At 55.0% G+C, this 27,706-nt stretch overlaps 1 protein-coding gene across 4 annotated transcripts; it reads right to left on the bottom strand.

The window, feature by feature from the left end:
- KMT2B (lysine methyltransferase 2B) lies at window positions 1–27,480 on the bottom strand. Of its 4 annotated transcripts, none has more exons than XM_069742081.1 (37): window positions 27,228–27,480; window positions 19,476–19,548; window positions 16,656–19,084; window positions 16,390–16,440; window positions 16,152–16,314; window positions 15,857–16,073; window positions 15,724–15,779; window positions 15,144–15,392; window positions 14,554–14,645; window positions 14,386–14,460; window positions 13,791–13,904; window positions 13,571–13,717; window positions 13,291–13,386; window positions 12,961–13,078; window positions 12,760–12,873; window positions 12,501–12,685; window positions 12,157–12,252; window positions 11,982–12,080; window positions 10,229–10,305; window positions 9,942–10,063; window positions 9,774–9,862; window positions 8,056–8,193; window positions 7,726–7,884; window positions 5,619–5,736; window positions 5,359–5,437; window positions 5,082–5,275; window positions 4,717–4,896; window positions 3,042–4,629; window positions 2,753–2,842; window positions 2,565–2,653; window positions 2,252–2,392; window positions 1,917–1,991; window positions 1,660–1,837; window positions 1,468–1,575; window positions 1,300–1,383; window positions 1,105–1,234; window positions 1–987 (listed from the first exon to the last, which is right to left on the bottom strand). In XM_069742081.1, the coding sequence occupies exons 1-37, from the start codon at window positions 27,462–27,464 to the stop codon at window positions 712–714; spliced, it is 8,526 nt and encodes a 2,841-aa protein (XP_069598182.1). In that variant the 5' UTR covers window positions 27,465–27,480; the 3' UTR covers window positions 1–711. The 4 variants fall into 4 exon arrangements, with proteins under 4 accessions (XP_069598182.1, XP_069598179.1, XP_069598180.1 ...); XM_069742078.1 differs by having other exon boundaries at window positions 4,717–4,899; window positions 14,554–14,699; window positions 27,228–27,475; XM_069742079.1 differs by having other exon boundaries at window positions 14,554–14,699; window positions 27,228–27,475.
- Window positions 27,481–27,706: the final 226 nt, after the last annotated feature.

Raw genomic sequence — 27,706 nt, 5'->3', positions numbered from 1 at the left:
TGGCAAAATGTTCCTTTTATTTAAAACGCTAAACAGGTGAGACATGAACCATTGTTCTCCAGCAAGTCCTTAAATAAAAAAAAGTGCATAGAAAAAAAAAAACAAAACACCGTCCTTACAAATCTTTATACAAGTATGTACAAGTCTGCGCACGCCGTCCGCAGCTGATATTCTCAGGACGGCGTCACGATCGCCGCTCGTCCCCCCGGAAGAGAGAAAAGAAAAAAAAAAAATCAAGAGAACGCCATGATACAATGCAGATGGGAAAATCGGGGGACGTTAACCTTTTCAGGTCTGGGAAGGTCATTAGCAGCAAAAGGAATAAAAAATGATTGTCACCCCCAAAAAACAGGAACTCGTGTTTGTTCCTTGGCTCCCCGACATTTGGATCGGTCATCATCCGATGGGAGTGATCTAAGAAAAAGCACTGGTTAAAAAGAGAGAGACCACCTACTGCCCCCTAGCTGTGAGACGCCATTCGGGGGAGAGGAGGGCCAACAACCTGGAAGCAGCAGCGAGCGAGGGAGGAATCTAGAGAGGACCCTGAGAGGAAGGAGAGGAGCTGCCCTTCAGGACAGAGGGTAAAGTGCGGTTTCCAGTGCTGCTCGCCTCTGCGCAGAGAGAAGCACCATTGATCTTTCTCAGCCCGGTCAGGGAGGCTCGGTGGTGGTCCGCCATGGGAAGTGCCAGCACCTCCGCAGCCGGCTGGCCTCAGTTGAGGAATCGGCGACACTTCTTGGCACCGCAGTTACAGTGCAGCTTGCTGCTGGCATCCTCGATGGGGAACTTGTAGTCGTAGGTCAGCTCCTCGCCGCGGTAAATGCTCCGGAGGGCGAAGATGACGATGTGCTTCTGGCCTTCCACATGGATCACCCTGGAGTAGCAGTTGGGCTCGCACGAGTGGTTGATGAATCTCGCCGCATTCCCGTGCATCGTGGCGTCCACCACGTCAAAGTCATCGATGCGGAACATGTAACAGCCGATGCCCTGGAACAGAAGGTAGCGGGTCAGTCTCCGCCGCCGCGATCCTCTCGACGTTCGTGAACATTTATGCTTCCATTGACAGGAAACAGGAAAGCCGCCATATTGGCGCTGCTGCTTTACCTTGCTATCGTAGTACTTCTCCCGCTTGTCGGTCAGGACGGCGCGGATCACGTTGCCGGAATACTCAATGACCATTTCGCCGGCATCGATGTTCCTTTTACAAAACAGCCCCCGGCCGTGAATGGCGGACCTGAAGGAGGAGACTGTCAGGACACGGCGAGGTCGCGTGGTGCAGACAGCCGGACCCCCACTTACCTGTAGACCCCCACCGCTTCTTTGGACGTTTTCTTCAGGTGCCTGAACCTCATCGCCATGGGGAGATCCAGACTCGTTGCTCGTCTGAAAATACAGCATTCAAAAGGTTAAGGTGTGCGTACAAAAACAAGTGACCCCCTTCCCGGCAGAGCGGCGCCATCCTAGTACCTGGTGGACTTCAGCTGCACCTCTTCCTCCTCTTCCTCGTTTGCATACAGCTCCGGCAAGTTACGGTGCTGCGACGCCAGGAAATTGAACATGTCAAATGTGCTCTTCCTGTCCGGAAAAAATATAAAATGAGAAAAATCTAAATAGACCAACGCACCAAGTATGGGGGAGATCAGCGGCGCCTGCACGTACCGGACATAGAACTCGCTCCGCGCGCACCCAGACGCGTTGATCAGCAGCTCTTCCTCCTCTACCTCCTGCGGATGGAAGAGGAATTTGTACCCGCGGCAGCGCTCGGCTCCGATGAGCTGCTCCAGGAGGAAGAGGACGGCGTCGTGCTGAACTCCCAGCATCCGTGATCCGCTCAGACCTAGAGGAGGAACGCTCAGTACAAAGGGCACCGCTGGTCCCATGATGGCGACCCCAGCCTGACAACCACCCCCTCTCACCGTAGAATGACAGCTGCCGGAGCCTCCCGACACCTCGCGCCTCCTGCACCTTCTCCACCACCCTCCTCCACGCATCTGAATGGGAAGAAGTCAAATCTGAAAACCAAAATCCTCCATCTCTATTCAGCAGCTCAAACTATGGAGGGGCGCGGGGTCTGACAACTCCCTGCAGGTGTCACCAATGCAATTTATGGAGGAAGTTGTCAGTGACTGAAAATTACAGAACAGTCAGCAGATCACTGCTCAGCCATGGACAGCGGAAGAAGTCTAAGAGGGGGCTGGGCTGGGGACCCCCTTAAGCTCAGCATTATGGGTGGTCTCATCGCTGCCCGTACCTTCAGCGCTGTCGGACTGGGTGTAAAAGCCGTCCTCGCTGATGATCTCGAAGCGCAGGTGCGGGCTGCCTCTCTTCACTAACAGTTTCTCCTTCTCCTCCAGAAATCGGTCCTCAAAGTTGTCAAAATTGGGGGAGAAATCTGTAAAGATGGAGACAGAAGACCCCCAATAACTCCAGCAAAGTGGTGGCAGCGACAACTCTTCTAAGAGAGATGACCTCAGCTATCCTGTCATCCAGCTTTCCCAGAACCAGACTTATCAGTTACAGGAGAGGACGGTGCTGGATATTGGGGACCCCGCACTCCCCGTTACCTTCCGCGTGATCGGAGACCGGAGACTCTCTTGCCGATTCTGACATTGGAAATTCGGTTTTCACATCCACAGTGAGGTCAAGAAGAAGCCTAAACCATGGTGAAAAAAAATAAAAGTTCAGACCCAAACAAGTGGCCCCGACCCGACCCCGAGGCAGCACAACCCCGACCCTGAGCAGCAGGACTCACCCATTCATGATCATAAAGGGATCTTCATTATCCACCAAGTCCAGGTCCACAATCTCCTGCACGAACGCTTCACTCATCTTACGCTTTGGTCTGTAAAAGAAACCAGTAGTGAATGCAAAATATACCTCAAACCTGCTGAAGACTCGTTACAGTGTATCAGTGAAGCCAGGAGGAGATTACCTGCACCGATACACGGTAACAAACCCTCAACTGAAAGTATTCAGGAGCTGAAACCTGAAGAATAGTGAGTGCAGCTCTGGAGTGTAACGCTTTACCATCGGTCACGTACCTTGTGTTTCTCGTCTTCTCAAATGCGCAGTTGTAATTCATGATCACGGCCTGCGTTAACGCCTGCGAGTTCGGTATTTTCAGTTTATCACACCAGTCAACTTTGAGCTTCTTGCTGGCAGAGGTGCTGGCGGCATCGATGGCCGCTCTCTTCATGCAGATGGGTGGTAATTGGACTGGCTTAGGTGGGGCTGGCTGTAGGAGAGGCAGCTGTACCTGCAGCTGGGGTTGGGATGGCTGTAGGAGAGGTAGCTGTACATGCGGCTGGGGTTGGGCCGGCGGGAGGAGAGGCAGCTGTACCTGCGGCTGGGGTTGGCCTTGGGAGGTTGGAGCAACGCTGAGTAGTCCTCCATTCATAGAGAGACCCTGCAGAAGACACGTCTGAGAGATGCCAGAGATTGTGGGGGCCATCATGTTCTGCGGCCCCGCCATCATGTTCTGTGGCCCCAGGGTGAGCTGCCCATTCCCCCCCTGCAACAGGTTTAACATTGGAACAACTCGCAGCGTCCATGTCGGTGCGGGGGCTGTCTGGAATAAAACGGTGCCAAGGTTTGGGTTCGGGGGCTGCACAGGAGGTGGGAGCTTGGCTGCGGCTGGCTGAGGAAGACAAGGGATGGGAACCTTGTTTGTGATCTTCGGGGCCACTTTACTGGGCCGGGCAGGGGCCACCCGTGTGATTGTGACACAGTCGGATTTAGTAAGGTCCTGTAGCAGCGGAGAATTTCCCGCCATGTCCGAGCTGCTGCCCGCCACGTTTATCACCAACGGACCGGCCGGCTTGTTGAATGATATGTTCGATCCAGAGTTATTTCGGGGGCCGGATGCCGGTTCGGTGGTCAGGCACAGTGGGCCATTAGGGGGCATGGCCAGTAGTGGACGACACACTCTTTGCACTTGTGGGGGGTCCCTGAGCGGCGGCGGTCCCTGCTTTACACAGTCTGTGCCATTGGACAGTGAGGGAGCCGTCATCCCGTTGAGGACGATGGCAGAGCTGGTGGCGGCCACCTCCTGCTGCACCGCGGGGAGCCCTCCTGTCCCAGACACTCCTGCTGCTTTCAGCACAAACTCCACCAGATCTGACGGCAGGTGGGTGGGGGTCTTACCGCTGCCCCGAGGACCGCTGCGGCTTTGGGATGTGTCCTCACTGTCCGTACTGTCGTGGATGCCGTCCAGCTGTTCAATATGTCCGGACATCGCAGACAACATCAGTGGGCTTAAAGGTTCGTGGGACACCACCGTCCGAGTCAGCCCATAGTACTGGTCGCCCGCTTCCTCCTCGGTGCTGCTTCCACCCTCAGATTCATCCACCAGCACCTCGGAGCCTGCAGTCAGCGGAGTTCTGCACTGAAGCGGACCGGTACCCACCTCGGACGTGTCGCCCGTCGGCAGCGGAATCTCGCTCTCAGCGGATGACCGGCGGATAGCCGGCACAGAGGAGCTGGAGGGGGGCAAGCTGGGGAGCAGCGCAGAAGACTGACGGGTGGATCTGGGTGACGGTAGCGGGAGGCGCCTGGACCTACGATGAGGCGTCACATCAGGATCGTGGACCTTGAGGATGTGGTGGGATAACGGGGAAGACGACAGACTCCCTGAAAACCGCAAAATAAAGTTATAAGCAATGAGGAAATCCTGGGAAGGGGAGAGGTCAGCCCCACGTAAACTGGGTCAGAGCTCACCTGGGGACGGCAGCGGGCGGGAAGAGCCACCAAGCGGCCGCCGTGTTGGAGAGAAGTTTGGATTCTTCATCCGTGCACCACAGAAGGAACGGGGGGCAACTGCGGAGGTGATGGGCTCTGAAGGGGGCGGCTGAGAAACCAGGGTCCTCTCTGGGGTGGGAGGACTGACGGAGACCACCTCTGCTGGCAGAAAACATAAAGGTCAGGTCTCTGCTCATCATTGTCCTCCACATCAATGGCGGCCCTGCTATCCTCCTCGTTAGGGGGTCCCCCCTCTCGTTACACAGGGCTGGTAATTGGGGGCCGGCAGTGAATGACTCCTACGTACAATGAGACACCGTGTGTTCACCATATCCCTCACTCACCATGACGGTGCTGCCCCCTGCTGGGGCAGTTATCTGGGACCTGTCCTGGGCTGTGGATGATGGTCCTGTTGTCCTCCGGGCCGTCCAGTCCTTCCGGAGGAAGATCCCCCTCTTTAGGCCGATGCTCGACCACCCTGCATTTGTACCAGCAGCGTCGCTGGGCGTCCTGCGTGCTCCAGTACAGGCGAGAACATCTGGGGGAGAAGGACACGATGGATGGAGGCGTCGGACTAAACGACCACAGATCCAACTAGCAGACGAGCCGCAGGACACTTACTGGTAGCCAACGGGGAAAATCTTCCCTTCAGACACGGATAAATCTGACAGCATGCCCAGCGAGTCTATCTTCATGGAGCCTTAGAAGGACAAAGCGGAAAGCAAATAGTTAAATACTTACAAAGACGACATGGGGATACAGGGAGTGGAGCCCCCTAGTGGCGAGGTTACGTAATGCAGAGCATTGCACTTTCTCCGCGCTGACATTGTGTCCCAGTCTCCCGTCACCCTCGGAGCTGCACTCGCAATTCTGCCTCTTACCGATCATCATGTGGATGTCCTCCGTCTCCAGTCCCTGAAGAAACTTCCTCCTAAAGTTGATTCCGTCGAAGTCCACGTAGACCCTGCGCAACACGTCAAAGGAGTCGGGGGCGACAGTCTGAGCGTAAATACAGAGCAGACAGTTAGCGCCAAAGACCTGTGCATCCCCCCTGCCCTCCACCACTGCACCGGGTACACAGGACCCCCATACTCTACACTTCAGGGTCTCATCCACCACCATAGACCTGTACATCCCCCCTGCCCTCCACCAGGTACACAGGACCCCCATAATCTACACTTCAGGGTCCAATCCACCACCACAGACCTGTACATCCCCCCCCCATGCCCTCCACCACTACACCGGGTACACAGGACTCCCATACTCTGCACTTCAGGGTCCAATCCACCACCACAGACCTGTACATCCCCCCCATCCCCTCCACTACAGTACCGGGTACACAGGACCCCCATACTCTGTACTTCAGGGTCTCATCCACCACCACAGACCTGTACATCCCCCCCATGCCCTCCACCACTACACCGGATACACAGGACCCCCATACTCTGCACTTCAGGGTCCAATCCACCACCACAGACCTGTACATCCCCCCCATCCCCTCCACTACTACACCGGGTACACAGGACCCCCATACTCTGCACTTCAGGGTCCAATCCACCACCACAGACCTGTACATCCCCCCCATGCCCTCCACCACTACACCGGGTACACAGGACCCCCATACTCTGCACTTCAGGGTCCAATCCACCACCACAGACCTGTACATCCCCCCCATGCCCTCCACCACTACACCGGGTACACAGGACTCCCATACTCTGCACTTCAGAGTCTTATCCACCACCACAGACCTGTACATCCCCCCCCCCATCCCCTCCACTACAGTACCGGGTACACAGGACTCCCATAATCTACACTTCAGGGTCCAATCCACCACCACAGACCTGTACATCCCCCCCATGCCCTCCACCACTGCACCAGGTACACAGGACCCCCATAATCTACACTTCAGGGTCCAATCCACCACCACAGACCTGTACATCCCCCCCCATCCCCTCCACTACAGTACCGGGTACACAGGACTCCCATAATCTACACTTCAGGGTCCAATCCACCACCACAGACCTGTACATCCCCCCCATGCCCTCCACCACTACACCGGATACACAGGACCCCCATACTCTGCACTTCAGGGTCCAATCCACCACCACAGACCTGTACATCCCCCCCATCCCCTCCACTACAGTACCGGGTACACAGGACTCCCATAATCTACACTTCAGGGTCCAATCCACCACCACAGACCTGTACATCCCCCCCATGCCCTCCACCACTACACCGGGTACACAGGACCCCCATACTCTGCACTTCAGGGTCCAATCCACCACCACAGACCTGTACATCCCCCCCATCCCCTCCACTACAGTACCGGGTACACAGGACTCCCATAATCTACACTTCAGGGTCCAATCCACCACCACAGACCTGTACATCCCCCCCATGCCCTCCACCACTACACCGGGTACACAGGACCCCCATACTCTGCACTTCAGGGTCCAATCCACCACCACAGACCTGTACATCCCCCCCATCCCCTCCACTACAGTACCGGGTACACAGGACCCCCATAATCTACACTTCAGGGTCCAATACACCACCACAGACCTGTACATCCCCCCCATGCCCTCCACCACTGCACCAGGTACACAGGACCCCCATAATCTACACTTCAGGGTCCAATCCACCACCACAGACCTGTACATCCCCCCCATGCCCTCCACCACTGCACCAGGTACACAGGACCCCCATAATCTACACTTCAGGGTCCAATCCACCACCACAGACCTGTACATCCCCCCCCATCCCCTCCACTACAGTACCGGGTACACAGGACTCCCATACTCTGCACTTCAGGGTCCAATCCACCACCACAGACCTGTACATCCCCCCCCATCCCCTCCACTACAGTACCGGGTACACAGGACCCCCATACTCTGTACTTCAGGGTCTCATCCACCACAGACCTGTACATCCCCTTCACTACAGTACCGGATACACAGGACCCCCATACTCTACACTTTAGGGTCTCACCGTCCCGTCCAGCAGACTCTTGTGTTTCTGACAGAACATCTTCTTGTCGTCCTGGAAGCTGCAGTGCGTCGCTCGGGCGCACATGAAGTGGAAGTTACTCTGGCACGTGGACAGGCAGCAGCCGACCGTGGCGCCAATCTTCATGCAGTGCTCGCAACGCTGCAGAAATAAGAGGAGAGTTATGGAAGAACATGGGAAGGAGAGAGGAAAGCGGAGGAGCCGTCCAGCCTCCTGGAAAGAAGCGCAGCCAGTCACTGACAGCAAGCAGAGGAATGGGACGCTTCCATATCTGATGGAATGATCGCGGGGTTATAGTAAATGTGCGCTTACCAGCTGCCGGCCTCTCGCCACGGCGGCATGCACGTTCTTCAGGGAGCCGTCGTCCTCCTCAAACACCTCGGCCGACCAGATGGCGCAGTTGATGTGAGTCCACTCGTTCTGGCCGATATAAAGGAGTCTCCCGGCGTCCTAGGAGGGAAGGGTGGGGAAGATGGGCGACAGCCGCGAGGTACAACGCCCGAGGTGACAGTGGCTGTAATGTCGGGGTCCTGGGTGGCAGCGGCTGTAATGTCGGGGTCCTGGGTGGCAGCGGCTGTAATGTCGGGGTCCTGGGTGGCAGCGGCTGTAATGTCGGGGTCCTGGGTGGCAGCGGCTGTAATGTCGGGGTCCTGGGTGGCAGCGGCTGTAATGTCGGGGTCCTGGGTGGCAGCGGCTGTAATGTCGGGGTCCTGGGTGGCAGCGGCTGTAATGTCGGGGTCCTGGGTGGCAGCGGCTGTAATGTCGGGGTCCTGGGTGGCAGCGGCTGTAATGTCGGGGTCCTGGGTGGCAGCGGCTGTAATGTCGGGGTCCTGGGTGGCAGCGGCTGTAATGTCGGGGTCCTGGGTGGCAGCGGCTGTAATGTCGGGGTCCTGGGTGGCAGCGGCTGTAATGTCGGGGTCCTGGGTGGCAGCGGCTGTAATGTCGGGGTCCTGGGTGGCAGCGGCTGTAATGTCGGGGTCCTGGGTGGCAGCGGCTGTAATGTCGGGGTCCTGGGTGGCAGCGGCTGTAATGTCGGGGTCCTGGGTGGCAGCGGCTGTAATGTCGGGGTGCTGAGTGACGGCGGCTGTAATGTCGGGGTGCTGAGTGACGGTGGCTGTAATGTCGGGGTGCTGAGTGACGGTGGCTGTAATGTCGGGGTGCTGAGTGACGGTGGCTGTAATGTCGGGGTCCTGGGTGACAGCTGCGTGGTACAGCGCCCGGGGTGGCAGTGGCTGTAATGTCGGGGTCCTGGGTGGCAGTGGCTGTTATGTCGAGGTGCTGAGTGACGGCGGCTGTAATGTCGGGGTCCTGGGTGGCAGCGGCTGTAATGTCGGGGTGCTGAGTGACGGTGGCTGTAATGTCGGGGTGCTGAGTGACGGTGGCTGTAATGTCGGGGTGCTGAGTGACGGTGGCTGTAATGTCGGGGTCCTGGGTGACAGCTGCGTGGTACAGCGCCCGGGGTGGCAGTGGCTGTAATATCGGGGTCCTGGGTGGCAGTGGCTGGTATGTCGGGGTGCTGGGTGACAGTGGCTGTAATGTCGGGTCCTTGGTGACAGTGGCCGTAATGTCAGAGCCCTGGGTGGCAGCTGCGTCGTACAGTGCCCGGAGTGACAGTGGCTGTAATGTCGGGGTCCTGGGTGGCAGTAGCTGTAATGTCGGGGTGCTGGGTGGCAGTGGCTGTAATGTCGGGGTGCTGGGTGGCAGTGGCTGTAATGTCGGGGTCCTGAGTGGCAGTGGCTGTAATGTCAGGGTCCTGGGTGGCAGTGGCTGTAATGTCAGGGTCCTGGGTGACAGTGGCTGTAATGTCAGGGTCCTGGGTGGCAGTGGCTGTAATGTCGGGGTCCTGAGTGGCAGTGGCTGTAATGTCGGGGTCCTGAGTGGCAGTGGCTGTAATGTCGGGGTCCTGGGTGGCAGTGGCTGTAATGTCGGGGACCTGGGTGACGACCACAGCGATGCGCTGGGGGCATAATAGAAGACACCCAGCTGTCCCAGAATGACAGCAGAGGATTAATGCGGCCGTGTCTCGTTACCTTGGGGTCGTCGTCCCCGTACTTCGAGCAAAGGGCGCACTGCCGCGAGTCTTTCTCCAGGTCTCGCTCCGTTCCAACGTCTTTCTTGACTGAAAAGAACAAAACCAGGAATAAAAGAAACGAAGGAATGACGAGTGGCGCCCCCGGCGGGAGGTAACGAGGTGGTACCTTTCTCGAGGGATACTGGCTGCGGTTTGATGCCGTTACTCTGGGAGCCATCTTCTCTCTCCCGCCAGTGGGCGTAAGTATGATCCGGATAGGGGGGCACCACTGCGTGAGGAAGGAGCCCCCTGTAAGAGCAGAAGCATGTCAGTGCGGGCCAGGCAGGAAAGGGTTACACAGCGCGGACGCAACGGAGCCGGAAAGCGCAGACGCAGTTTAGGAATGCTCGCTCCATGCTATTACCGCAGAAACTACCTAAATAATGAGAAGGAGCTCAGACAGTAGACACTCACTTGTTTCCAGATTTGTTGTTTTTCTCCCAATATTTAGAGTCCTCGACATTAAACCAAGTAAAATTTTTCTCAATCAGCTACAAAATAAAAATGAAGAGAACATTAAAGAGAATAGTGAATGCAGCTCTGGGGTATAATACAGGATGTAACTCAGGATCAGTAATGTATGTACACAGTGACTGCACCAGCAGAATAGTGAGTGCAGCTCTGGGGTATAATACAGGATGTAACTCAGGATCAGTAATGTAATGTATGTACACAGTGACTGCACCAGCAGAATAGTGAGTGCAGCTCTGGGGTATAATACAGGATGTAACTCAGGATCAGTGATGTAATGTATGTACACAGAGACTGCACCAGCAGAATAGTGAATGCAGCTCTGGGGTATAATACAGGATGTAACTCAGGATCAGTAATGTAATGTATGTACACAGTGACTGCACCAGCAGAATAGTGAGTGCAGCTCTGGGGTATAATACAGGATGTAACTCAGGATCAGTAATGTAATGTATGTACACAGTGACTGCACCAGCAGAATAGTGAGTGCAGCTCTGGGGTATAATACAGGTTGTAACTCAGGATCAGTAATGTAATGTATGTACACAGTGACTGCACCAGCAGAATAGTGAATGCAGCTCTGGAGTATAATACAGGAGGTAACTCAGGATCAGTAATGTATGTACACAGTGACTGCACCAGCAGAATAGTGAATGCAGCTCTGGGGTATAATACAGGAGGTAACTCAGGATCAGTAATGTAATGTATGTACACAGTGACTGCACCAGCAGAATAGTGAGTGCAGCTCTGGAGGATAATACAGGATGTAACTCAGGATCAGTAATGTATGTACATAGTGACTGCACCAGCAGAATAGTGAGTGCAGCTCTGGGGTATAATACAGGATGTAACTCAGGATCAGTAGTGTATGTACACAGTGACTGCACCAGCAGAATAGTGAGTGCAGCTCTGGAGTATAATACAGGATGTAACTCAGGATCAGTAATGTAATGTATGTACACAGAGACTGCACCAGCAGAATAGTGAGTGCAGCTCCGGAGTATAATACAGGATGTAACTCAGGATCAGTAATGTAATGTATGTACACAGTGACTGCACCAGCAGAATAGTGAGTGCAGCTCTGGAGTATAATACAGGATGTAACTCAGGATCAGTAATGTAATGTATGTACACAGAGACTGCACCAGCAGAATAGTGAGTGCAGCTCCGGAGTATAATACAGGATGTAACTCAGGATCAGTAATGTAATGTATATACACAGTGACTGCACCAGCAGAATAGTGAGTGCAGCTCTGGGGTATAATACAGGAGGTAACTCAGGATCAGTAATGTAATGTATGTACACAGTGACTGCACCAGCAGAATAGTGAGTGCAGCTCTGGGGTATAATGCAGGATATAACTCAGGATCAGTAATGTAATGTATGTACACAGTGACTGCACCAGCAGAATAGTGAGTGCAGCTCTGGGGTATAATACAGGATGTAACTCAGGATCAGTAATGTAATGTATGTACACAGTGACTGCACCAGCAGAATAGTGAGTGCAGCTCCGGAGTATAATGCAGGATATAACTCAGGATCAGTAATGTAATGTATGTACACAGTGACTGCACCAGCAGAATAGTGAGTGCAGCTCTGGGGTATAATACAGGATGTAACTCAGGATCAGTAATGTATGTACACAGTGACTGCACCAGCAGAATAGTGAGTGCAGCTCTGGAGTATGATGCTTACCTTGATGTACAAGGCTTTCACAGCTTCCCCATCTTCATCCAATTTGCCGCTTTTCGTGGTTTGCTGGATAATCCACACCAAGTCATCGTTGAACGTGGCCTGAGCAGATGATAATGAGGATGGATTGGCTGCTGAGGGTTTGGGGGCTGGGAGTGACGCACGGCCTGATACTCACTATGGAGTTGTAGTACCCTTCCTCTAGCAGGTGGCTCAGAGACTCGAGGTCGCAGGGATTATGATGGCACTTCCCCTGGTTGTCTCCGGCTTTACACTGTAAGGGGTGAGATGACATGATTACACATGGCGGCCTCCTCTGGATGGCGCTCTCGAGCTGTACACATCTACTGCATCTATTATAACATTTTTTATATCTCTACTCGTTGTCATTCAATGACACTCGGTCCTGGTCGTGCGATGGACGCGTCATAGTGCCGATATCGGACTTTTCGGTGGATCCGTGCCCTTCACATGACCAGGACGGTTCCCGCTACGTGACAGTCAGGACGCAGGAAACCTCACCTGCACGCATTGCATCATTGGGGCGGAAATCTCGGAGGACATTAGTTCCTGCAGAATCTCATGGAGGCCTGCGGTGAGTTCGGAGAGCATGGCCTCCCGCCATATTGCACTTGTGTCGCCCAGGCACGGGGGGCAGGTGTAGACCACGCTGTCCGGCAGGTTAGACAGGATCTCGTATCCCTCATCTGGAATGGTAAGGACATATACGGCAGATGTCACAGAGCAAACCCCAGATCCCTGCACCCAGGGGGGCACTCACCGGAGAGACCCTCACACCTGGAGTGCACCCACTTTACACATTTAACGCACTGGATCATTTTACTCTCGTAGTCGTTTTCTTCGTAGCAGCGATTGCAGATTGGGCAGAAATTTCCTGTAGGGAAAAAAAAATAGGAGACCATGGATTCACCATCCAGATACAGAATCGGAGGAAAGAGAAGCTGGGGGTCCACAATCCCACCTTTATTGTACAGGCTGGAGCATTCGGTGCACAGGTTACCACCTTCTGCTAGTTCCATTTCTGCGTTCACAGCAGGAGACACTCCGCAGCTCTTACAACGAATGCAGGATGAGCAGAGCTGCAACCAAAGAAAAAGCTCAGTGCCGTCATACTGAGCAGCAGGACGCATATGCTGCAGGACGCCACCAGGGAGAGCTAGAGTATAAATCTGTATGTAGTGAGCTCCCCCTAGTGGTGGCTGTACATACATATATGTATTGAGCTCCACCTGGTGGTAGCTGCAGGTAGACACTTATTAACCCTGTGTGTATGCCGGGTTTGGGGACTTACCCAGCGTTTCCTGCTGCGCGGTAGGTTGACAGGATACCTTGGACCCAAACAGTTAAGGTGATAATTTGTCTGACACAGTTCACACTCCAGTAAAGGCTGAAGGGAAAAAAATATATATAAAAACATATGTAGTAATGTTCTATTACAGGGCTGGTCAAAAGAAGACGCAGTGAAAAGCAGAGATCTAGAAAAATGATATGTGAAAGTTGGAAAACTTTTGATTAGACCCATTGTGACGGAGTGATCTGGCGCCAGAGCGCCCGTGACGAGGACCCCGCACCTTTTTGGCCTTCCCCTTGCGTCCGCACACATTGCAGAACTTGCATCGTTGGCAGCACCAGCCGTCCTCCTGCTCGGGTAGAGGCCGCTCGGACTCCTCCAGGCAGAATGTGTGGAAAGGTTCACAGCACACCTGACAGTACAAGAACTGCGGAGAAGGAAGAGTCAGAGGGGAGGCATAGAACCAAGGACAGGGCTCATCGGTGGGGCGGGCACCGTACCTGGTGATGCCCGCGGCTGGCACACAGCAGGCACACGTGAGTCGGAGTTATGGGTACAGAGGTCAGGATGCTGAGTCCCCCCATCAGCCACACGTTCTGCAAGTCACAGTCCTCCTGAAAAACAAGAGCAGCGACATTCAGCCTCATACAGGGGAGCGGGTGCAATGGGGGCGAAGGGACCCCCATACAGAGGAGCGGGCACATTGGGGGGGGTAAAGGGCATCACACAGAGAGGAGTGTCTGCAATGAGGAGAGAAGGGCACCCCATAAAGGGGAGCGGGTGCAATTGGGGGGGGGGGAAGGGTACCCCGAACAGAGGAGAGGGCACATCGTGGTGTAAAGGGCGCCACATAAAGAGGAACAGGCACAATTGGGGGGGGGGGGGGGGGTTGGGGGAAGAGAAGGGCACCCCATAAATGGGAGTAGTCACATCAGGGAGTAAAGGAGGGAGAAGGGCGACCCATACAGGGGAGCAGGCACAATGGGGGGAGAATGGCACCCCATAAAGGGGAGCGGGTGCAATGGGTGATGAAGGGCACCCCATACAGAGGAGCAGGAGCATCAGGGGTCACCATTTCCACATATTGAGCAGCACCTTGAAGTCCACGCGCAGGCGATGCGTTCCATCAGAAGACTTGATCTTCGTTGATGATCCGTTCAGCATAGAGTCCTGGGAGGTGAAAACAGCGGACGGTTAAAGTGACGACGCCGAACCCAGAGAAGAAAAGGCGGCCACGAGCGGCGGAGGCTGCGTGGGACTCACCGGCTTCGGCCCGGACCTGGCTCGGAGGATCAGGGGCTGCTGCGGGGTTCTGCGGGGTTTACTCTGCTCCTCCGAGTCCTGGGGAAGCAAATCTGTGACATGAGAAGAAACAGATTTTTTTCCCCTAGAAATCACGTTGTTACTCTCTATGTGTGGGGGACAAACAGAGCAAATTAGCAGCAGACACTCGCTAACACGTCAGAGGCTCTAACAATACACGGGCCGAGCCAACCGCGCGCCTCCGGGCTTAAAGGGGCACTCCGGCGCCAGCCACGCGATCAATGCTGATGCCTGGAGAGTCCCTTTAAATAGATTTATCCCGAGAACTTTTGCAACTTTCTAAAATACTTTTGAACTGAAACTTTAATAAACTTAGCGCGTCTTGGAATTTGCACAAGTTTTCTGGCACGGATTATAATAAATTGACGCCCCCTCCCCTCCGACTACAAGAACTCACTGACAACAAGCGGAGATCTTGATGAGTAATTTAGGAAGCTGGTTGGGGCCGGGGACGCGTGCGGTCGGCTCCGCCGTGGTTACTAGGTGCAGGACGCGGGCAGTAAGGAGCAGGAGGCGGCGCTCGCTCTTACCAGACTCCCGTCTCTGCTTGCGGGGGATGCTGGGGCTCGGTTCGTAGTCTGATTCTTCGGAGTCGGGGAAGAGGTCGTAACAAGGGCGCTGCTTCACGCAGCGGCGGGTGGATTTGCGTTGGGTCGTCTGTCCGACCTCCAGGCGGTCGGAGGCTTCGGTGTCTTCGTTGCGGATGGAGTCGGTGAAGTAGTCGTCCGATTCGGAGGCGGTGTCGCGGGTCGGCGGGAGGTGTCGGATCGCTTTCCGTCCTGTATTGGGGGGGGGGGGGGGGATGTAGTCATTATCAAGGTCTTCACTGACAACTTATGACGGCACACACCGCCGATGAGTTAACTTTCATATCGATACAGCGCCTCTAAAATTTAATTATTAACCCCTGCTTGCTGTCACTGAATGTAAACCTAATTGTTTGCATCCTAGTCGTGGTGAAACAATGTGTCAGAGGATAGAGTACCGATCCGGGTGATACACTGCTGCAAACTGTCAGAGCAAAAGATAAATAATGACCGAATACAACGATGACAGCCCCTCAGCTAGTCTCTGGCTGGAGCCAGCAGAGATCTTCCCCCCGGCGCTCACCTTTGTGTGCGAGCCTCTGCAGCCGGCGGGCTTCGATCACGTCACACCTCTTGTACCTAGGAGAGAGAGTGCGGACATGAGAACAGGCGGGCGAGATCAGCGGCGTCCGGGGCCGTCTCTCCAGAGCACTTACACGCAGCATTGCTTCTTAGTATTGGGGCCGCCAAATTTGGTTTTGTCCAGGCAGTTGATGCAGGTGCCGCAGTCGTCCACCACCGTGCAGCCCTTGCACTCGCCGCAGCGGGTCATGCGGATCTTGGCCCTGGACATGGCCTTGGGTCTGCGCGAGGGCGGCTGCTTCGCTGGCTTGGATTTCACAACGGTGATGGCCTCCTCATCGGAGGAGTCGTCTGTAATGGCAGATACGAGGGTGAGCGCCTGCGGACATTGGATAAACACTACAGGGTACAAATGAGGGGGGTCCTCACCTTCCGGAGCCGCGGGGGTCACGGTGACCTCCCTCTCACACAGCGGCAGGGCGCTGAGCCGCGGGATGTCCTCGGGAATCATAGCGCGGGGCTGCCCTAGGGCCACGGCGGGGTGTCTGCACACGTGCTTGATGCGGGGTCCTTGCAGAGGGGAATCCTGGCCCTGCGGGGAAAGACCACCGTCAGTCTGCGGCAGAAGCGACCATCAGTCCTGACCTCATGGGGGGCAAAGCGTTACCTGAGCAGCTGGAGACGTCGCGCCATCATCACCCTGAGACGAATCAACAGCCTAAAAAAAAAAAAAAATAAGAACGTCCAGACGTGAGTGTGATCCTGAAATCCTGTGCTGCCAGCTACCCAACCCTTGCACCAAGATCAACATACTCCTCTCCCAAAATACTCTGTGCTGCTTTTTTTTTTTTTTTTTACATTGCAACTTTCACTTCCTGATCTCCCACTATGTAAGCGACTGTAGGTGAGGAGACCCCCGGGTTTGGCCCTTACCAGGTCCACGTTCTTCTGCTTGTCTATCTTGAAGAGTTGTATTTTGGCCTTCTCCAGGAGGCTGATGACCTTCTTATCGGTGCCGGAAAGGCTAATTTCGTTGGGTGGGAATGTGGCGGCGTTTTCCCGAGACCCCACACCGGACATCAGATGGGCCTTCACCACCACCTTGCGCCCTGTGGCCTGGGCGTTGTGCAGAGTCATGGCTCCGATCTCCAGGGCTTTGCTGGATGCATCCAGTAGGTCGCTCTGCTGCAGGCTGCCGCTCGGCTTCTCTGATTTCAAGCTTGAGGCATCTACGGCTTCGGTCTTGTCCAGGTTCACCACCATGTTGCCAGAAAGGGAGTCCACAAACAGAGGGAAAGCCAAATGGTTTGCTCTCCTCCCGGAAGACTGCAAATCACTAGGTTTAGTCAGAGCCGACACCAGGACTTCTGGAGAAGAGGCAAGTGTGGTGGTGGAACCGTGGTCGCTCGCCTGCAGGCGGCTCGTGGTGGCCTCCGTGTCGTGGAGGGAGACAGACTGGTAAATCTTCAGGTGCGCGGCGCTGGGTGTAAACTGCGGAGCGCGGAGGAGAGGAGAACGCTTGGCAGTCTCTAGCTTGGGAAGAACGCTGGATGAAGGAGGTGAAGACGGCGTTGGAGCGGGCGTGCTGTTCTTTAAGGTGTCCTCCGAAGAGGTTGGAGACTGCAGACGAAAGAGAGGTTGAGTAGATATCGGCGCCTCCTGAAGCTCCGAAACGTTGGACGACCTCCAGCAAAACGTCGGAGCTCGGAGGATGTTTTTGCGAACACTTTCAGAAGGAGCGGCGGAAGTAGAGGAGACAGTCTGGGGGGAGTCGGTGTTAGGCAACGTTGGAGGTAGGGAGTTCAGGTGGTCGTCTTCATTAAAAAGACTAAACCGAGGGTCAGAAGGAGGAAGATGAGTGTTGGAGAGCACCTGCTTCTCCAGCTCCGCCATGGTGAGGAGCGGCTTGGACTGGACCTTCTTAGTTGGGTTCTCGGCGCCCGGCAGCTCCGAATCCTCTATGAATCTGCGAGGCATTTTAATGACGCGGGAAGGTCTGCCGCTCGCTGCCGGCTTTAGGAAGCCCTCATCGTCATTACTGGGGGTCTCCACATTGGCAGCAGGAGCTTCTAGTTTAGCCTGGGCCTTGGCCTCTGCTTGCATCATCTTAATCATCAGCCTTTTCTGAGCCATGCGCTGCGCCTTCTGTGCTCGCTTCAACCTTTCCTTCTCCTTTCGCAGAAGCTTAATCTTTAATATCGGAATAGGCGGCTCAGACTTGTCACCTAAAGTGCTCTGCCCGTTCGCTGGGGCTGCAATCAGAGTCGTCACCATTGCCGATGACTCTTCAGCCTCCGATTCAAGACCTTTGTCCTTGGACTCTGCAATCTCTTCCTTCTCGTCGTCGTTGGCGGCTTTGTCTGAGGTTTCGGTGCCATCTTGGCCGTCGTTCTCGGTTTGATCAGTGGTTTCTTCCCTTGTAGGTGCGGTTTCTTCTGCGGAGGACACAGAAGACTGCTTACAGTCAGTTGTTGGATGATCGGGGTCGATCAGTAGTTTTTCTTCCTCCTCAATGTTGTCTTCATACGTTGGCGTTTCTACCATTGCTTCTTCCGATTCCCTTTCCTGTCGACATCCTCGGCGCAGCTTCCACTTCACCTTGGGGACTTCACGGCTCCTCAGTCTTCTCGGTTTCGTTACCTCTTCGGCCACTGGAGCCCCTTCGGACCTCTGCTGTTTGACCTTTCCTCTCCTGGATTTACAAGTTTCCTGACTTCTTGCTTCTCCTGGACTGCTGACAATGGGTGGAGACATCTCATCCAGAGTCTTCATCGAAGAGGAAGTCGACGTCTTCATATTGGCGTCTGCCGGATCTAAGGAGCGTCCTTCAGGAGGTTCGCTGCTACTACTCTCCCCAGCAGATGCATCCGGGAATCTGTCTACTTCTAAGACGCCTGCTTTACATGGACGCGGCGCCGTCTGAGCCTGACGTCTAGGACCGGTCTGCTTTCCGTTGCTCTTCTGAAGCCTGATGCGGACAGGAGGAACGGAGGAGCAATTCACGGTCTTAGTGAGATCGTTGGGAAGTGACTTTCTCTCAGGGTAGATGAAAATGCGAGGAGGTAAAGAGGCGACGCCGTGACCGACGGGGGATTTGGGGGTGTCCTTTGCAGAACACAGTATAGTAGGAGAGTTCAGACTGTACAGAGAGGGGTCCAGTTGTGTCAGATGCACCCGCACGATCTTCTCAGGGGTGTAACTCTGCTTAATATTGTGCAGTGCCAGGCTGGTCTGCGGCCTGACGGGCGTGGTGGTGGGGCCCTCTCGCATCACACACGGTGCAGGGGGACTGGCGGGACTCGCTGGCGTGGAGAGACACTTCACAGATGGAGCGCAGAGGGACGAGGATTTAGATCTTGGACCTAAAAGAGGAAAAAAATAAATGTAATCAATTATCCTAATTGCAGAAATATGAAACGTAACCCCTTCCCGAAATCTGTGGGTGCACGGAGAGCTCTCAGACGTGACCACAGCTGGCTCCGATCGCTGCAGGGAAGAGACCCAGGCAATGCCCCATGGGAAAAGATATGCAAATTAGCCTTCCACAAAAGTCTCCAGCACCACCTACTGGTGGATGCTCCTTGTACATCAATGTCCGACCCACAGAGGAGCCACAAAGACCGGGGTCGCTGCCCCTCGTCAGGACAGAACAGGGGGCTGGCTGACACCAAATCAGCCTCTCCTCAGCCGGAAATGGCCGATAACAGGGAACAGTAGCGGGCCGAGGATTAATAATTCTAAGGGTCTCTTTACCTTTATTTGAGCGCAGGGCGAAGCGCAGAGCACTCTGCTTGGACTCCTCGTCGCTGAACCCCTCAAACTCCCCCTGAAAAGACAAAATAGAGATTCGTTTAGAGAGGCCGCAGTCTCTTTAAGAGAAGCCCCCCCTCCTACTCCATCATCACAGGGGGCCAATAGCCCCCCACGCCATCATCACAGGGGGCCAATAGCCCCCCACGCCATCATCACAGGGGGCCAATAGCCCCCCACGCCGCCATCACAGGGGGCCAATAGCCCCCCACGCCGCCATCACAGGGGGCCAATAGCCCCCCACGCCGCCATCACAGGGGGCCAATAGCCCCCCACGCCATCATCACAGGGGGCCAATAGCCCCCCACGCCGCCATCACAGGGGGCCAATAGCCCCCCACGCCATCATCACAGGGGGCCAATAGCCCCCCACGCCGCCATCACAGGGGGCCAATAGCCCCCCACGCCATCATCACAGGGGGCCAATAGCCCCCCACGCCATCATCACAGGGGGCCAATAGCCCCCCACGCCATCATCACAGGGGGCCAATAGCCCCCCACGCCGCCATCACAGGGGGCCAATAGCCCCCCACGCCATCATCACAGGGGGCCAATAGCCCCCCACGCCATCATCACAGGGGTCCTATAACCCCCCACACCGCCATCACAAGGGGCCAAAAGCCCCCCACGCCGCCATCACAGGGGGCCAATAGCCCCCCACGCCATCATCACAGGGGTCCTATAGCCCCCCACACCGCTATCACAGGGGACAAATACCCCTCCACGCCATCATCACAGGGGACAACTAGCCCCCCACGCCATCATCACAGGGAACCAATACCCCCCGCCATCATCACAGGGAACCATTACCCCCCCACCCCATCATCACAGGGAACCATTACCCCCCCCCACCCCATCATCACAGGGAACCAATACCCCCCCACCCCATCATCACAGGGAACCAATACCCCCCCCCACACCCCATCATCACAGGGAACCAATACCCCCCCCCCACCCCATCATCACAGGGAACCAATACCCCCCGCCATCATCACAAGGGTCCTATAGCCCCCCACACCGCTATCACAGGGAACCAATACCCCCCCCCACCCCATCATCACAGGGAACCAATACCCCCCCCCCACCCCATCATCACAGGGAACCAATACCCCCCCCACCCCATCATCACAGGGAACCAATACCCCCCCCCCCACCCCATCATCACAGGGAACCAATACCCCCCCCCCACCCCATCATCACAGGGAACCAATACCCCCCCCACCCCATCATCACAGGGAACCAATACCCCCCCACCCCATCATCACAGGGAACCAATACCCCCCCACCCCATCATCACAGGGAACCAATACCCCCCCCACCCCATCATCACAGGGAACCAATACCCCCCCACCCCATCATCACAGGGAACCAATACCCCCCCTGCCCATCATCACAGGGCTGCCCCCCTCCCCACCCCATCACAGGGGGCTGCCCCCCTCCCCACCCCATCACAGGGGGCTGCCCCCCTCCCCACCCCATCATCATCATCCCATCCCAGGGTGATGCCCCCCTCCCCACCCCACCCCATCCCAGGGGGCTGCCCCCCTCCCCACCCCATCCCAGGGGGCTGCCCCCCTCCCCACCCCATCACAGGGGGCTGCCCCCCTCCCCACCCCATCACAGGGGGCTGCCCCCCTCCCCACCCCATCACAGGGGGCTGCCCCCCTCCCCACCCCATCACAGGGGGCTGCCCCCCTCCCCACCCCATCACAGGGGGCTGCCCCCCTCCCCACCCCATCATCATCATCCCATCCCAGGGTGATGCCCCCCTCCCCACCCCATCACAGGGGGCTGCCCCCCTCCCCACCCCATCATCATCATCCCATCCCAGGGTGATGCCCCCCTCCCCACCCCATCCCAGGGGGCTGCCCCCCTCCCCACCCCATCACAGGGGGCTGCCCCCCTCCCCACCCCATCACAGGGGGCTGCCCCCCTCCCCACCCCATCACAGGGGGCTGCCCCCCTCCCCACCCCATCACAGGGGGCTGCCCCCCTCCCCACCCCATCACAGGGGGCTGCCCCCCTCCCCACCCCATCACAGGGGGCTGCCCCCCTCCCCACCCCATCACAGGGGGCTGCCCCCCTCCCCACCCCATCACAGGGGGCTGCCCCCCTCCCCACCCCATCACAGGGGGCTGCCCCCCTCCCCACCCCATCACAGGGGGCTGCCCCCCTCCCCACCCCATCACAGGGGGCTGCCCTGTAACGGACCCCCAGGTACAAGGTGCACAGAGACAATACAGGTTCTCTGACCCAGAACACACCTGGTCACTAACAGTAAGAGGTCTCGGAAACTGAACTGAAAACTGCCTTCACTTGACAATTGGTCGGACCCCCGTAGAACCTATATGATGTGGCTGCCGCTCTGGTACTAGGACGCCCCTCTCATTGAGGTGGTACAGTTGGGCTCTGCTGTGCAAAAAGACTAAATGGGGACGTCGCGCAAAATCAGATTTAATTTTTGGAACCATTGGTGGTCCCTGAGGACAGACCCCGGTAGATCCCTAGTATGTAATGGGAACATCCCACTAGGACCAGAAGCCCCCCTAAAGTGAACGCCGCCTACAGTGAGATCAGTCAGGACAATAATCAGATATAACCCTCCCGTCACCAACTACTGGGCCTTAAAGGGGCAGCGCACATTAATACACGGCCCACAGGAGAGCATCATTATTACATGGACCCTTTTACAAGGGGTGACGCTCTATTCTGGAACGATCCACATGAGAAAAACTCCATATAGCGGTCCGATTCACTGACAGCAAGCGGAGGTGGTAGAAAAGCCAAGCAACTGAAAAAGTGGCAGCGACCTCTTTTAGAAGATCTTATTCGATGCTGAACAGATTTAACCCTTTAAGGCCGACAATGGTCATTAATATCATCATCCCATGCTCCATCGGTGTAGAGGACAAAGTGCAAAAAAATAATAAAAATCGATTTGTTAAAATAACAAAAAAATAAAAATAAAATCAAGAAATGGATCTTGATATAAGTGGATTTCTTTTGCAGGCGCAGAATAAAGGCAAATTCCCGAAGAATAAAGCTGCACGATCGACCGTCCTGGAGAACTCGCTCAGTGTGACAGATCACTGGTAAAATAAAAAAAAACTAAAAAAAAAAAAAACCTCTTTCTTCCACATTGACACTGCAAAACAATGCAAGTATTGTGTAATGTGGGTTAAAGGGTCTAAAAAAAATGCAATTTCCCGCAAAAAGAACTATAAAAAAAATTAGATGTACTACGGCTAACTCTGCTCATCCTGAGCCTTCTGGTTCATGCAGAGAAGGCTAGAACTACCGAATATCCCCCATCTTCTGGAACTCTCTGCCCCAACACGTCCGACTATCAACCACAGTCGGATCCTTCAGACGGAACCTGAAAACTCATCTCTTCAGGAAAGCCTACAGCCTGCACTGACCCCGCTGCTGCCTCATCACTATCGAAGCTACCGCCTCACCGACACCGGAGCTACCGCCTCACCGACACCGGAGCTACCGCCTCACCGACACCGGAGCTACCGCCTCACCGACACCGGAGCTACCGCCTCACCGACACCGGAGCTACCGCCTCATCACTATCGAAGCTACCGCCTCACCGACACCGAAGCTACCGCCTCACCGACACCGGAGCTACCGCCTCACCGACACCGGAGCTACCGCCTCACCGACACCGGAGCTACCGCCTCACCGACACCGGAGCTACCGCCTCACCGACACCGGAGCTACCGCCTCACCGACACCGGAGCTACCGCCTCACCGACACCGGAGCTACCGCCTCACCGACACCGGAGCTACCGCCTCACCGACACCGGAGCTACCGCCTCACCAACACCGGAGCTACCGCCTCACCGACACCGGAGCTACCGCCTCACCAACACCGGAGCTCCTGCAACCCTCAACCTACTGTCTCCTTCCCCATAATCCTGTAGAATTTAAGCCCGCAAGGGCAGGGTCCTCGCCCCTCTGTATCAGTCTGTGATTGTTAGTTTGTTTACTGTATGTGATATTTGTAACTTGTATGTAACCCCTTCTCATGTACAGCACCATGGAATCAATGGTGCTATAGAAATAAATAATAATAATAATAATAACTACAGACTGCAGAATTTATCAGCGCACAGTCATGGCGGCCATCACTGGGCGTCATCCGGTACCAGCCATGATGGAGATCAAGATAACGTCTAAGAAACTGAAGAGTGAGAAATTTCACAATGGAGGATGACGCAGAGGAATACAACAGGAGAATATGGACAACTCCCATCATCCGCAATCTACAGGGATCACAGAAAACATCATCCAAACCACAAACCAACAGAGGAAGTCATAAGGGCACAAATCAGCGAGAAAACCCTCCTGTACATATCCAGCAACCAAGATAACTGACCGGACAAAAACTCAGATTACACCAAAGACAGATACACCCTGTATTATACCCCAGAGCTGCACTCACTATTCTGCTGGTGCAGTCACTGTGTACATACATTACTGATCCTGAGTTACATCCTGTATTATACTCCAGAGCTGCACTCATTATTCTGCTGGTGCAGTCACTGTGTACATACATTACATTACTGATCCTGAGTTATATCCTGTATTATACCCCAGAGCTGCACTCACTATTCTGCTGGTGCAGTCACTGTGTACATACATTACATTACTGATCCTGAGTTACCTCCTGTATTATACCCCAGAGCTGCACTCACTATTCTGCTGGTGCAGTCACTGTGTACATACATTACATTACTGATCCTGAGTTACCTCCTGTATTATACTCCAGAGCTGCACTCACTATTCTGCTGGTGCAGTCACTGTGTACATACATTACATTACTGATCCTGAGTTACATCCTGTATTATACCCCAGAGCTGCACTCACTATTCTGCTGGTGCAGTCACTGTGTACATACATTACATTACTGATCCTGAGATACATCCTGTATTATCCTCCAGAGCTGCAGTCACTATTCTGCTGGTGCAGTCACTGTGTACATACATTACATTACTGATCCTGAGTTACCTCCTGTATTATCCTCCAGAGCTGCAGTCACTATTCTGCTGGTGCAGTCACTGTGTACATACATTACATTACTGATCCTGAGTTATATCCTGTATTATACCCCAGAGCTGCACTCACTATTCTGCTGGTGCAGTCACTGTGTACATACATTACATTACTGATCCTGAGATACATCCTGTATTATACCCCAGAGCTGCACTCACTATTCTGCTGGTGCAGTCACTGTGTACATACATTACATTACTGATCCTGTATTATACCCCGTTGGGCTCTCCCTCCGTTGCCCTTCACTTGCTGGCTGCCCAGTTCTTGCTATATTGTCTCTTTATTTTGGGAGCCTTCTGTCTGGATCACCTTCTAGCTGACGCATGTTCCCCTCTTTTGCTCAGGACAGGTGACAGCCGTGCTCCTTCTTCCTATTTGGGGTAATTATTTGGCCGTATTTGCATGTGCCCTACTCATTACATACCAGGAAAACTGCATCCGCTGCCCACGTCATGCAAAACTTTCACAACGTGCGTCGGTACGTCGGCCTGACGCATTGCTACGGACCCGTATTGACGCTAGTGTGAAAGCAGCCTAACAGGGAGCAGTAGAGGACAGTGGCTGATAACAGAGGGCAGGAGATGCCAGTGGCTAATAACAGAGGGCAGGAGATGACAGTGGCTAATAACAGAGGGCAGGAGATGCCAGTGGCTAATAACAGAGGGCAGGAGATGACAGTGGCTAATAACAGAGGGCAGGAGATGACAGTGGCTAATAACAGAGGGCAGGAGATGACAGTGGCTAATAACAGAGGGCAGGAGATGACAGTGGCTAATAACAGAGGGCAGGAGATGACAGTGGCTAATAACAGAGGGCAGGAGATGACAGTGGCTAATAACAGAGGGCAGGAGATGACAGTGGCTAATAACAGAGGGCAGGAGATGACAGTGGCTAATAACAGAGGGCAGGAGATGACAGTGGCTGATAACAGAGGGCAGGAGATGACAGTGGCTGATAACAGAGGGCAGGAGATGACAGTGGCTAATAACAGAGGGCAGGAGATGCCAGTGGCTAATAACAGAGGGCAGGAGATGACAGTGGCTAATAACAGAGGGCAGGAGATGCCAGTGGCTAATAACAGAGGGCAGGAGATGCCAGTGGCTAATAACAGAGGGCAGGAGATGACAGTGGCTAATAACAGAGGGCAGGAGATGACAGTGGCTAATAACAGAGGGCAGGAGATGACAGTGGCTAATAACAGAGGGCAGGAGATGACAGTGGCTAATAACAGAGGGCAGGAGATGACAGTGGCTAATAACAGAGGGCAGGAGATGACAGTGGCTAATAACAGAGGGCAGGAGATGACAGTGGCTAATAACAGGGAGCAGGAGATGCCAGTGGCTAATAGAGGGCAGGAGATGACAGTGGCTAATAACAGAGGGCAGGAGATGACAGTGGCTAATAACAGGGAGCAAGAGATGACAGTGGCTGATAACAGAGGGCAGGAGATGACAGTGGCTAATAACAGAGGGCAGGAGATGACAGTGGCTAATAACAGAGGGCAGGAGATGACAGTGGCTAATAACAGAGGGCAGGAGATGACAGTGGCTGATAACAGAGGGCAGGAGATGACAGTGGCTGATAACAGAGGGCAGGAGATGACAGTGGCTAATAACAGAGGGCAGGAGATGACAGTGGCTAATAACAGAGGGCAGGAGATGCCAGTGGCTAATAACAGAGGGCAGGAGATGCCAGTGGCTAATAACAGAGGGCAGGAGATGCCAGTGGCTAATAACAGAGGGCAGGAGATGCCAGTGGCTAATAACAGAGGGCAGGAGATGCCAGTGGCTAATAACAGAGGGCAGGAGATGACAGTGGCTAATAACAGAGGGCAGGAGATGACAGTGGCTGATAACAGGGAGCAGGAGATGACAGTGGCTGATAACAGAGGGCAGGAGATGACAGTGGCTGATAACAGAGGGCAGGAGATGACAGTGGCTAATAACAGAGGGCAGGAGATGACAGTGGCTAATAACAGAGGGCAGGAGATGACAGTGGCTAATAACAGGGAGCAGGAGATGACAGTGGCTAATAACAGAGGGCAGGAGATGACAGTGGCTAATAACAGAGGGCAGGAGATGACAGTGGCTGATAACAGAGGGCAGGAGATGACAGTGGCTAATAACAGAGGGCAGGAGATGACAGTGGCTGATAACAGAGGGCAGGAGATGACAGTGGCTAATAACAGAGGGCAGGAGATGACAGTGGCTAATAACAGAGGGCAGGAGATGACAGTGGCTAATAACAGAGGGCAGGAGATGACAGTGGCTAATAACAGAGGGCAGGAGATGACAGTGGCTAATAACAGAGGGCAGGAGATGACAGTGGCTAATAACAGAGGGCAGGAGATGACAGTGGCTGATAACAGGGAGCAGGAGATGACAGTGGCTAATAACAGAGGGCAGGAGATGACAGTGGCTGATAACAGGGAGCAGTAGCTTGCCCTGAGGGCCCCGATAACCCCTCACACTGGGGTCCCCCCGTCTGCCCTCCCCCGCCGTATCTGCACACAGCGGATTAGATACATTGGATACACTGTGCACAGACACCTCGGATACATTGTATCGCCGCCCGCCCGCCCGCTCCTCCCCGGTCCCCGCCGCCCGCCCGCTCCTCCCCGGTCCCCGCCGCCCACCTCGGCGCTGTCACTGTCCCGGCCGCAGGCCCCCGCCAGGCGCTGCATGTTGAGGTGGAGTTCGAGGATCCGGAGGTGAACGGGGTCCACGGTCTCCGCCGCCACTCGTCCAGTGCTGGGAAACGGCACCCGAACTCTGTCCGCCCGGTTCCCGCTCCTTCCCACCCACGGCCGGCCGGGAAAGCGGCCCCGAACCGAGCCCGAGGCTCCGGGACCAGCCGAGGCCGCAGCCGCCATCTTGATCCGCTCTGGGAACTACAATAATAATGCTCACAGCGCCTGCGCCAATGTCTCTGCCGCCTCTAGGCTCGGGGAATCCTGGGACATGTAGTCCTAACGAATTGGGATAAGAGCACGGCTCAATAAGATTGAGGACTGCAGTTCCCAACAAACACCGCGCTCGAAGTTACGGGGTGCGGCTGAAAAGGAGCGCAGGGGGTGGCGGGAAATGTAGTCATGTCCGAACGGCTTCGATTTCT

Source organism: Ranitomeya imitator, chromosome 10, assembly GCF_032444005.1.
Source record: "Ranitomeya imitator isolate aRanImi1 chromosome 10, aRanImi1.pri, whole genome shotgun sequence".
Classification (NCBI taxonomy): domain Eukaryota; kingdom Metazoa; phylum Chordata; class Amphibia; order Anura; family Dendrobatidae; genus Ranitomeya; species Ranitomeya imitator.
This window is presented reverse-complemented; position numbering and strand designations above follow the sequence as displayed.

What these genes read in the sequence shown, in the direction of transcription:
- KMT2B (XM_069742078.1), bottom strand. Translation starts at nt 27,464, where the DNA reads ATGGCGGCTGCGGCCTCGGCTGGTCCCGGAGCCTCGGGCTCGGTTCGG. An exon ending in CGCCCTGCGCTCAAATAAAG is followed by an intron (nt 19,085 to 19,475) that starts GTAAAGAGACCC and finishes TTCCTCTTTTAG; the next exon opens with GTCCAAGATCTAAATCCTCG. An exon ending in GAGAAGACGAGAAACACAAG is followed by an intron (nt 2,843 to 3,041) that starts GTACGTGACCGA and finishes TTTCTTTTACAG; the next exon opens with ACCAAAGCGTAAGATGAGTG.